Here is a 12,381-nt window from a genome sequence, read left to right as displayed (position 1 = left end):
CCAGGCATCACATCACTCCTTCAGGCCAGGCCAGCGCTCAGGCCAGCCGCCCCACCTTCTTAGAGCTTTGCTCTCCAGCGTCTGTCATCTCAGTTTTCGTCTATGATAGTTAAAGATCTAGGACTAAAATGCTTACACTTTCCCCCCCAAAGCAGGCTATTTAAAGGAAGAAACCAAAAGGGGAAATCTAATGCACGTTCTAAAGTGGATCCTTGGGAAGTGGGGTCTCCTCATTGAACTCTGAGGCCAAATAATTTCCCCCATAAAATCTTTTTTTCCTTACAGATTTCACCAGAGTCAAGCTTATTGCCAGCGGATCATTTGTGAGAGTTCTGCTGTATCATCTTCTTTTTCAGGAATTTAAGATTTTAAAGCAGCTAATCGATTGGGAAAATAGAAATTATTAGTGCTAGTTAGTTTAATAATAATAGATGATTGTTTTCTAAATATACTCTTTCTAATCTAATTTTTAAAACTCCTCCATACTCTAAGGTAAATTATAGTCTTGTTCATCTTTCATACCATGTAAAATGTATGTAGACAGATGCCATTTTAGAAATCATACAAAAGATAAATAAATCTTTCTTTGAATAGAATAAATTGTTAAATGCAGTCATTGTATGACATTCGAATTCATGTTATGCCTCCATGTAAAGAAAGTTACTTTAGCAAAAATGTTTGATTAACATCAGAGGTTGCTCTTTTACACCGTCTCATCTGATAATTAGCAATACATTACAACATGTAATTTGTGACATAAAAATGATCATTCAAATGACAATACTTATTCCATTAAGGTCAATAAAATGCTCCACATAGTTCTGAGTGATGACACTCGGGGGGAGAAAGCCGTATCACTGCACTAGAAATTAGTTTGCTCCTAATTTTGCAGGCGGATGACCGCACTGCCTCAAACCCAGTCTTTTCCCTGGAAGTGGAGGGATTGCATGACAGACTCTATGAACCATGAATATGCCAACAATCATGAAGCAGGCCTTGCTTAGCAATGAGTCTTTGGGGGATTTTATTCAGAAATCAGACAACACTATACCAGAGCTTGTTGAGGATTTTATGATTACCATTCATGTCTGGAGCATGAGCCTGGGTTAGTACCAGAAAAACTCATAAAGGAGGAAGAGACGTGCCTAACAGTAGCCATCAGTCATGCGTACACACGCACACACACGCTCACGCACAGTCAATTGGGAAGACCGAGAAAACGTAAGATATAGCGGAAGCCCCTAGGAGGCCACAAGGAAATATTCCTTAGACTTCTACGTGTAGTCTCCTGTTGTTCCCTGTAAAGAAGCCACTGTTTACCAGACTTCAGTCATTTGAATATCACCATCGTATTTTTGTTACAGCATCTTACCACCTGCAGTATGATTTCCTCAATATATTTTATTAACTGACTCACTTTAAAAGGCTTTCTTTGTTTGAAGCGGTAATATTTGTGATATCCTGAGCTTGTTGTGTTAGTAAAACTTGTTTTCTTCTCTTACAAAGGAAAAGAAATACGGTAGTTTAAATACTGAAAATATCTGCACACCACCTAACATTATTCTGAGCATTCCCATGACAGGGGTGGCAGGTGCTACAGGAGCTGCAAGGACCACCAGCCTGGCTGAGAATGATCTGGGCAGCTGTGTGACCTCAGGCCTCATGGCTGACACCCCTGTTACCATTCTTCCATCCATGGACCACGAACCATATCACATGGAGGGGGATTTAAATCAGGCCTGCACCTCCCTGAGGATAGCTGTGTGGAAAGGCTGTCTCACAGCAGACTGTTGAGTGAGCCAGGATGGTGCCTTTCCATCGGGAGAACCTGGCTACTCACACCTTTCCTTTCTTTGACTAACCATATCACTCGGGAATCCTTATATTGCAAGAGTAAACAACACCCCCTTTCACGTTACAGTAATAGGGAACACATCAAGATTGTGCCTGGCTCCTGACTGTCCAAGTTCACCTGAGGGCATCACATTTGTAGGTTAGCACTGGGTGACCCACCCAATGTGGATCTTGTAGGCTGTCAGCAATACCTTTGAATGGGTCACTTTATAAGCTTCATTAGTACTGAGACTGCGTTAACCAGGTAGAATATGTATTTGTACCAGGATACGAAGCCCTAGGAACCTTCGTGGCTCTGCAGTCCTGCTCTGGTTTTTAAATAAATGATGTCTTTGGAAACTTAGGAGCCAACCAAAAAAAAAAAAAAAAAAAAAAAAAAGGAAAAAAACAAAAAGCACTGCCTTCCCACCAAGAGCTGGCTGTTTTACTAGGTCAGAAAGTGGTGACGTACTGAAATTAAGATCAGACCTCAGGTAGCTCTGTGAGGTTCAGGGTGTGTCTAAGTTTGAAGGGATGTTTGCTTCTGATATGAACATTTTTCTTATACTTTTATTATAGAAGATGATGTGTCAAATGTACAAATAATGTGTGCCTGGTGCCAGAAAGTGGGAATCAAGCGCTATTCCCTGAGTATGGGAAGTGAGGTGAAAAGCTTCTGCAGCGAGAAGTGCTTTGCCGCCTGCCGACGAGCCTACTTCAAGAGAAATAAGGTAAGAGCACCATAGAGAGAGGCGGCCCACGCAGGCCTCACCACCCCGTGCGCATGCGCGTCCTAGCTTCTAGCTGAAATCACTGTGCACCCCGTACTTCTATTCTGTCTGTTTTGTCTGTTCTCTTTCTCTGCCATACTTAACCTTCTGGAATAAGGAAGCCCCTTCTAATGTGTAACCTGCTCTTCAGTTTCTCTTGTCTTGGTGTTTGAATTCTGAGAGGGTGAATGAATCTGATGAGGACACGGTGGTCGCAGCTGGTATCCTAAGTGACTGTCTCTCCAGCAGTAGAGTGCTAGACTAGGGTCCAGGAAAGATAAGTGGTAGAGATTTCTTACCAAGGCTGAGAAACTAGCCCCAGAAGCCTGGCCAGAAAGCATCAGTCCGCTCAGTTTTATGCTTGTTCCCAATGCAAATACTGCTCTGGCTCTTTCCAAAATCTGATCCACAAATTCTAATCAAGAAAAACGTCAAGTCTTTCTTGACGCCTTACATTGAAATTGACTGATATTGAGAAAAGATGAGATAGTGAATACATGAACCAACCTTGCTCACACAGCCAAGCGTTTGTGAGAAGCATGGTGGGTGAACACAGGAACAGCCATAGTATGGTTTCTTTTTGTGTTTGTTTTGTTTGTTTGTTTTGTTTTGTTTTGTTTTAAGACATCCCAGATCTGGAAATATCCTTTTAGAATAGCATTAGCCACCACTGATGGGAAATGGAATGCATGATGTTTTTAGAATCAACACACACATAAACACAGCTAATTTCTTAATCTTTTAAGAACCGCTATTGCATTTTGCCACCAATTACTTGAAGTAAATTGCTAGTTCTTGATTATTTTCCATTGATCTGTACATCTTAATTCATAAACTCGTCCACATTTTGCTAAGCATTTCCATTTCCATAATACAAGATCAAAATCTGTCCTTCTTTGAAGCAAACAATTACTATTTTTTTAAGACTGATATTTGCAATCCTGAAATGCTAATTTGGGGCTCACTGCATTGCAAGAAGCACTGTTGCAGCAAATTATCTCCTGCAAATTTGGGTCACATCATTCTGCCAAAAAACATAATGCCGAAAGAATTAGGCTGCAGAATTCAGCGGGGTGGAATTTTAGTAGCAGTCTCTGAGAATTAGCCTCATAATCTTCACTGGAACAGGGAGGCAAGTAGGGAATTGTGTGGAATTCTTTGGGGACAGTCAGCAGTTCACTTTCCCTGGCGAGGGGCTAGTGAAGCTTCAGAGGAGGGTGGTTAGAGCAACGCATGGGAGACACGTTTTGTTGTAATATAGGGGGATTCAAATGATCTCTGAGCCCCGGGGGCTCCGGTTTTGAATGCTGAGCACTGGGGTAACTCACAAGAGTGGACCCAGTGCTTTCATCTTCAAAGCCTTACTTACCGCAACAACATACTTTGCATTCCATCCCAGACATGGCTATAGAACAGAGGTTTTTGTCTTTCTATGATTCTTAAGGGTTGTGGGTCTGAATCTTGATGGACTGCCTGTAGTGAGTAAAATCAAGCAAGACGAATTTGTCACAATCCCAGTGGTACATGATACATTTTACATAGTGATCCAACTTTTTAAGCCTTTGCTGAAAGGCACCTGATTCAATTTGAAAAAAGCCAGTTCATGATAATATGTATGTATAATATATATCATATATATAATGTGTACATATTTGTAATTATGAAGTTTAAGGTCAAACTGAATTTAAACTTCCATAGCATACAGTTTTGAAAAGTAGATAACTGGGAGCCAAGATAAGAATTAGTATTTGGAATACTTATAGTAGGTAAAATCAGCAAGGTGAGAAAGACCTCACTTACCTCTCACTTCCTGCAAGGAGGTATTGGGGTAGTTCTTTGAACATCCTGCAAAAGCTGGGAGTCGCAATGCCTGGAAGCTGAGCCAGTGACTTTGAGAGCTGATCCCAGCAGCCCATTAGTGTACATACAATACCTGTCTTCTCTGCAATCTCCATGCTTATTTATGTATTCCAAAGCTCTGCCACACTAGACGTTCTCGTTTTTCAAATAGAGAAATAAACTGGTCACATCGCTTGCTGGATTCTTTTTTTTTTTTAATTTTAAGAGTGTTATCTCTGCAACAATGTCCTATTGTATTACAATAAACATGTACAGCTGCTGCATTTCTGTTAACTGATAGGATTTTGTGGTCATTTCATTTAGGGCTTGGGTTTCCTAATGGATTGTATTAGATACCAGTCTCCATCCTGCCATTTCTAAGAACTGCTGTAATAAGCCCCCGGGTGTTCCCCACTGAAGACAAAAGCAAACAGCTACTTCTGTTCTTGTATCATTTAACAAAGTCTTTAGTCCTCATTATTAAAACTCTGGACTTTCTTAAGCTTAGGAAAAGGGCAGAATTCTTCCCATTCCTACATAAAAGATTTTCTGGCTAAATTCTGCGCTTTTAAATAATGAGAATTGGATGGAAAACAGAGTGAATAATGTGTATGCAGAACAGCATTTTGCCTTAGGTATAATGTAGAATCTAAAAAAACGTAAAATTAACTATGCTGTAAATTATGCTTTATAATGACAGCCCGCTTCTTGGTAGATAGCATGCTGGGATCTAAAAATGGTCTCTAAGTTGAACCCAAATTGCCTGCATAACTTTACAAAGAAAGATCCTAGTAGAAAAGGTAGCTAATTAGGAGCAGTATTCAGCTGACCTCTGTTTTGTGTCTGAGCAACACCTGCATTTGTGAATGTAAATTGGACAGCTGTGCCTGTGCTTCCCCTGCTATCCTCGTCACAAATGCTTGGGTATAGAAGCAAGAACTGATTTTCTGCTAAAAACAAGGACAAAAATAGCCCAACTCTCAAAATGAAGGCCCACAGAAAATTGGCTCTTTAAATTTCATTTGCTTCTCAAACCTTCTTTCTTCTGGGATCTCTGTGTTTGTTGCATGGGGTAGGTTAAGAATGTCACATCCCTCTCTCCCAAACCCTGGTGCTATGAAGTAGGGTGGGATGGACTGAAGCCAGGTTAACCCTTTATGGCATATAGGTTTATTTTTAAACTGATTTAAAATTTAATGCGAAGAGTAGTTTGGATTGCTGTACGTATGTAGGCTTTCTTCGGAATGCTTCTGCTGAAACTGTGACTCACAGCTGTATTCATTCAAGGAACCTAACTACTAGCTTACACATTTCAGGATGTTGGCTTTAAGACGTGTATAGTGTTAGTTCACAGTCATATTTTGTAGCATCCTTATCCCCATCAGGCTCAATTGCTGACTCAAAAATATTTGAAACAATGGGTAAGAAAAATACTTTTGTAGTCTATGGGCATCAGCCGAACAATGTGATGTCAATCTCATTACTTGATGTACTGGAGTCTTTTCAGGGAACTAATAGCTCATTCTTTTCCCAGCTCCTTCTTGAGGCCACAAGTGGAGAAGAACTTGAGAACATTTCCAGCCTAGTGATTTGCTTAGGAGTTGGAAAGTTGCAGACTCCTTAGTGGTTTTGCAAGAGATGCTGAAGTGTTTAGTCCAACTAATACCAGTTTTACTCTGCACAATAACAGACACTTTAAAGTATTCTTTCCTAAGGGAGTGATGCCCTGTAACCATTATCCCACTTAAAACAAGAGTAACAAACAAGAACACAAATAGTAGTCATTTCCAGATATCCTGTGTTTGATCTTTTTCCTTCTGCATGGGAAATATCCTGTTGTCTAAACTGATGTCCATGAATCAAGCAAGAAATCAAAACTCAAGATGAATGGCCAATATAGGCAATGTAAAGAATGATTGTTTTCTTTCCTGGTTCAGATACCAAATTTATAGTGTTCTTTGTGGATTAGCGGCATTGATACTTCAGTAACAGACACAGATTCCTAACAGCACCAAAGTTTTCCTTATTTTAGTTTTTCCATAACTTGAGACAAGAATAGATGGAAATACTTCTTCAATATCACAATATTGCTGTTTCTGCACAGACTATAGTGGGAAAAAACCTTGTAGATAAGAGACAAGGATGAAATAAAAATAAAAAGTTTATATAGACAGAAACAACATTTGCAGATGATATCATTAAGATCTAACAATCATGATAACAAATATTCAATGAGGGGAATATTGTATAATAAGCATTTCCTTTACTTTCAAACTATATCCCTGGATGCACAGCATGTGTCATCATATTATTTGTAGTTACATTTTATTTACATTATTGGTCTTTTTATTAAACTTGAATATATCCTGGGGAAGATTCTCAGTTTCAGACTTCATTACAGAACCTAGCAGTGCAGAAGAAATGTGTAACAATTGCCTTGTTCATCTTGTGATTAACCTGTCTACTTTTTTCCTTTAAACACCTGCAAGATTTAATTTGCAAAATGGCTATCATTCATGAAGGTTTAGGGAAGGACAGTAAATTACTTGTAATTGATGTCCCCTGACTGCCTAAAGCTCAGGCCACAGACTTGCTTTTGCCAGTTGTTTGCAAATATTCTTGATTGACAGGACTGCTCAGGGAGCACTGGGTTTCTTCCTGTGGATTCACCGTGTTTTTATGGGGTGCCAGTGAGCCTGTTGGGTCCGTCTGCCTGCACCCTGTGGGATGATTGCTTTGCTCCTGCAGTGTCTTGGAATTGTGCTGAAAGCCTGCCCAACTGCCTGCAAGTAGAGTGGCCTCTGCCTCCCAGAGTTTTCATCTGCAGGCCAGTGGCTGAGTTAGTTCCCTCTCGGTTGCAGCAAACAGGGGTGTCCTCAGGAAGCTTTGGGGAAAGGACAACAAACCTACCTGTTTTCTTGTTCTCTCGATTTTGAAATATGGAATGGAATATTGATGAGCTGCTGCAAATGAGAACCTGTGAAAAAAGCACCAGTGTTAGTCCTTTGAAACACATTCAGGGTGGGGGTAGAGCAGGAAAATTCTGGCCAGAGAAATAAGATGCAGTTTAGGTTAAAGTGATGCCTGGGCTCTTGAAGAAAAGCAGAAAGAGTTCCAGGGCAGAGCCTCTGCAGGCCAGGTGGGACCCAGTGCCCTAGGAAGCCATCAATCACAAGCTTGGGGGAAAGGCCTGTGATCTTGTGTTTACCAGAACACTTGAACACCACTTGGGAAACACTGGTCTAAGGAGTTCCCAGAACACAAACAGAATGGGGCAAGCGAGTTTGTACTGAAAGGAATAGCAACCATGTCTAGTTTTGAATGGGCTACATTTGGGGAGGTTGTGGGGGAAACAGAGAAAGAATTTTAATCTATTACCCAGAATAGATGTCAACTTCAGAATAGAAGATATTTGAGATTAAATATGAAGAGATGATCAAATAGCTTCAAGCCCCAATACTTTATTCAGCATTTCTTTTCAATGAGCAGAAGGAAGAGGGGGTACTTTTCATAGATCTGAATCTGATCACCCAGAGCGCAAGACACAGGGCTATTGACATAGATGCTTGAATGTTAATTTTCAGACAGTCAGTCTCTGGCCATCCTTCTGGTGATAGCTAATGCTATACACTTAAATCACGTTTTTCTCATCTGAACTGCCGGTAATTATCCAATCCATCTCAAAGGCACGCTCCCTTTAACATTAACCACAGTGTCAGATTGCATCAGCCGCATTGTGCTCTGGTGACTGCGGCTGCAGAGTGATGAGTGTGCGTGCTTTGAGTCCATAGTCTGGTGTCTGTTTGGGTGGTGGGCAGTTCACGGAAACAAATGATCAGGAAGGGATCTAGTTATTTGGGACCTGCGTTCTCCTTATTGATCCAGGCACTTGCGCTGCCAACTTTCTCACCTTGCTGCTAACGGTGTTCAGGTTTATCTGAAGAATGAGCTTTTAAAGAATTATCTAATGGGCCGTTTTCCTGTGCCTCTCCAGTCATAAGCTACATGCAGCACAGAGTTACTCTTTGTGCCTGATTTTAAAAGGAAGGTGTCATGAGACCTTACTAGTGATGACTAGAGAGGGGAGAAGTTTCTAAGAGTGCTTAGTGCACTGTCTAGAGAAATCAAGAGAGATGATTGTGCATTTTCCTAGGGCTGTAGTTATGCTCTGTTAATTCAAATGCTTTGTTAAAAATGTTAGCTGTCTAAAGAAGTGCATGCATAAGACAGGCCAGGTGGCTTGCTTTGAGATATTTTAAGATAGTAGTTTGAGTCCAGAATTTCTCTCATACACTTTTGCAATGTCTGGTCATAAAACCTAGTACACCCAGGAGGGCCATATGCAGGAGATGCAGACTATAGGCACACCCGTGGTTATTTTTACTTCTCCTGCATCTCAGTACCTCTGGATAGCTTTTGTACACATAGCAAAAGTGTGAACTGAGCAAGCCACGTGCAATTCTTTGTTCCTTGGGCTCTTTGCTCTTTGTTCTTGTTATCACAGGTTAGGCTGGAATAAAGAAACTCTTGCTGCAGAAGGCTGCTTGATTTCTGCCCCAGCAGCTCAGACTGAGAATGGGAAATTTCCCAGGTTACAAGCCACTCGTAGGGTGGCCAGGCACACAGTGGAATCTGATGTCTCCTGACAGACTGCCTTTGGAGGTTATAAATGCCAGTCTGTTGCATTCTCTGTAAACACAGGCTGTGGGCCAGAGCAGGGCACTACTACGAGCTCTAGAAGGCAGATCAGTGGTTTCATGAATCCATAAAAGATGCTTGAACTCAGCTGCAATTTACTGAGCACTCAAGTTAAATGAAACTCCTGTAGTCTTTAACAAAGATAGAGATAATCGATGGCCGGAGAGAGAAGCCAGTGTCCAGTAATCACAAGCTCCCAGGATTTGTGTTGTTGTCTCATTGCTAACAGAGGGTTACTCAGGTCCAGGCTCCGGAGCTCACCACGTCTACGTTGATATTTTCTGAATGTTTGAGCTGGATTTGGCCCGGAGATGACATAAGCGTAGTAGTGTTACATCTGTGAGAACTATTTTTAAAAGCTATGGAATATTATTTAAAATAACATTTTCTTAAGGCAGTAAGATTAAGCTCAAGAATTATATTTATTCTAACATGTGGTGTCTTTGTGAGGCATCCCGTTGATGAAAAGTAAATAGGTGAATAAAATTCATTCTTGATTAAGTCCTCAAAATGTCAAATTGCATAGTGTTAAGAGAGCCCTGATTAGTCCTTCTGTGGTAAAATATTCCTCATTAGTTTGCTGTGGTTAAGGGTTAACCTCTCCTATTACAAATTCAGATATTAGTGTATTTTCTGCTTAACCCATCTTCTAATAGAAGAGGGTATACTTAGATATATATTTTTTACTTCCAAATGTGCCTTGGTAACATTATCCTGATTTATGAGAGAGCTTTGGAAGCGTGTAGAAAAATTCCTTTATGAATATGTTGAAATGTATTTAAAAGTATTTGACCACTGTTGATTATGGAAAAACAACTGCCTTGACTTTGAAATTATTCTATTTTTTCACAGAGATAGTAGAATTTATGGCATAAATGAAAGATTTTGCATCCAGTTTTTGTTACACAAACTTAGACTGAGTGTTTCACTTTCTTAACTAGCTAATTAGTATTAAGAGAGGAGGCTCCTACCCCAATAAGTATATTTTGCGAGTTCAATGGCTAATAGGAGTTTTGAGGTATGATGACTGCTAGTCTGCTTCACAGGCCTTTGTCAAACATTCCGTGATGAAGTGGTGATTTCTGTATGGGTCCAATAAGTGTGTTATCATGTGTTCTGTTTTGATAGAATGATTTCATATTATTTAAAATACGGTGAGCAGTTCTATGACTGCACATCCAGCTCTTTGTTACAAGAAGAATCTTTGACGGCGCTGACACTTTCTGTGATCATTTGTAGGATCATGTGTTTCATAAATTGGAGCAATTTAAGTTGTTGGTGTCAAAGGATTTAGAGCTACAGGAGTAGGTGAGATAAAGCTGGGCAAATCATTAAAGACAATGGGGATTTGTCCGACTGGAGACTGGTGCCTCTGTGCTGCTGTTTGGTTTGTTTTTAGCCAAACTTAAGGGGAAAAAAAACGCCTTGTTACTTATTCATCCATTCATCCGTAGAACATAAAATGAGAGATATATTAAGCTCCTATAATGTGCTAGGTACTATTTTAGATTTGGTGGATACACCATTAAACAAGAGAAAAATCCCTGCCTTAAAGGAACTTACATTCCACTCTCTAAGGGAGATAGAGAATATACAAGTTAAAATATGTATATATCTAACATAATTTCGGTAGTGATAAATGCTATGAAGAAAAAGCAGGGTGGTTAGTGACGAGGTGCTGTTTTGTATCTGATGGTCACCGAAGTTATCTTTGCGGAGGTGATATGTAGGTTGGGATGAAATTAAGTGATGGAGCTAGTCATGTGAAGAGTTTGTAGCAGAGGGTTCCAGAGAGGAGGGGGAGCAAGTGAAAGGCAGAGGTCCTCAGGCAGGAACAGGCTTGGCGTTTTTGGGCAACAGCAAGACGGTCAGAGTGTCTGGAATTGAATGATCAAGGTAGCTAGGGGCCAGATCATGCAGGCTGGAGAAGTAATAGTTTGGATTTTATTCTACGTGTGATGGTAGCTGTTGGAAGGTGTTGAGTAGGGTGTGTGACATGATCTGATTTTTGTTGTTGATTGAATCTCCTTCAAGGAAGTAATACATTTAAGATCCTGAAGGCAAAGGGGATTTGGAGCGTAAGAAAGGCAACAGCATTCCCATCAAAGTTGGGTGTGTCTGGCAATAGAAAACTAAAAATATCATATTCACTGAATTATTCATTCGTAGTTATGAAACATTTCCAGTAGCAAAAGTGTGTTGAACCAGTTTAGGTCTTTCTTTCTTTCTTTCTTTCTTCCTTTCTTTCTTCCTTTCTTTCTTTCTTTCTTTCTTTCTTTCTTTCTTTCTTTCTTTCTTTCTTTCTTTCTTTCTTTCTTTCTTTCTTCCTTCCTTCCTTCCTTCCTTCCTTCCTTCCTTCCTTCCTTCCTTCCTTCCTTTCTTCAGACTGTGGGAAGAAATGAATGAAGGAAGGACATTGTTGGTTAAATGTTCTGATATAGCAATTTTCTTTCTATAGGGTTGACAGGGCTTGCTCCCAACCTAGTGGGGAGGTTAAGGCCTCAGGAGGCAAGCTCAAGCTCCACACAGAACCCAACTCTTGTCCTGGGAGACCTATAGCATATCCAGGCCTTCTCAAGCTGTACCCCTCGAAGCAGCATGAAGCAAAGGAGATGGTAACTTTGAAGGGGCCATCTTTGGATCAAATCACTCTAAATTTTATTTTATTAAAAACGTAGACCTACTTTGGTGATTATGTACTTTTAGGGTGTATCAGGATTTTTAATGCAAGTAACAGAAGACCCAACTCAAGCTGTTTTAAGCAATGAAAGGCATCTTTTATCTGATGGAACTGTAGAGTCCTAAACTAGAGTATGCTTCGGGGTGGATTGATCCTGCAGTGCAGTGGTCTTATCATGGCCTCATTTCTTCCCATCCCTACGTCCTTCTGTAAAGAGTGTTGGCCATATTACAACGCAAGCTCCCCAGAGGCCATGCAATAGCTGCTAGCAGCAGTCGAGGCCATATGCCTCCTTGTTCACATCCAATACAAGACAGAGTGCCTGTGCCCTAGCATTCTGAGTAAGAATCTTGAAATTCAGACCCGTCGTCTGTACTTAGGTCACGTGTTCATGCCTGAATTTGGCACTATGACCAGGGCAATGGATGTTCGAATTAGCTTGAGCCAGTCAGGACTTGCTTCTGACGTTGGAGTTGGGCTCATTTTCCTCTAAAGCCCATGGGAAGCTGCATGGGGGAAGGGCAGCTACCAGAACGAAAATCTGGAAACTGTTTAAAGAGG

At 40.6% G+C, this 12,381-nt stretch overlaps 1 protein-coding gene across 1 annotated transcript in view; it reads left to right on the top strand.

Annotated features, from left to right (window-relative positions):
• The window catches only part of SOBP (sine oculis binding protein homolog), a 158,674-nt gene that overhangs the window by 37,343 nt on the left and 108,950 nt on the right, over positions 1 to 12,381 (top strand). Inside the window, exon 4 of the mRNA XM_057740222.1 lies at positions 2,413 to 2,564. Coding sequence (XP_057596205.1) covers positions 2,413 to 2,564 — 152 coding nt within the window. The remainder of the gene's footprint in view (positions 1 to 2,412; positions 2,565 to 12,381) is intronic.

This window comes from Hippopotamus amphibius, chromosome 6 (genome assembly GCF_030028045.1).
Source record: "Hippopotamus amphibius kiboko isolate mHipAmp2 chromosome 6, mHipAmp2.hap2, whole genome shotgun sequence".
NCBI classification, from domain to species: Eukaryota; Metazoa; Chordata; class Mammalia; order Artiodactyla; family Hippopotamidae; genus Hippopotamus; species Hippopotamus amphibius.
This window is presented reverse-complemented; position numbering and strand designations above follow the sequence as displayed.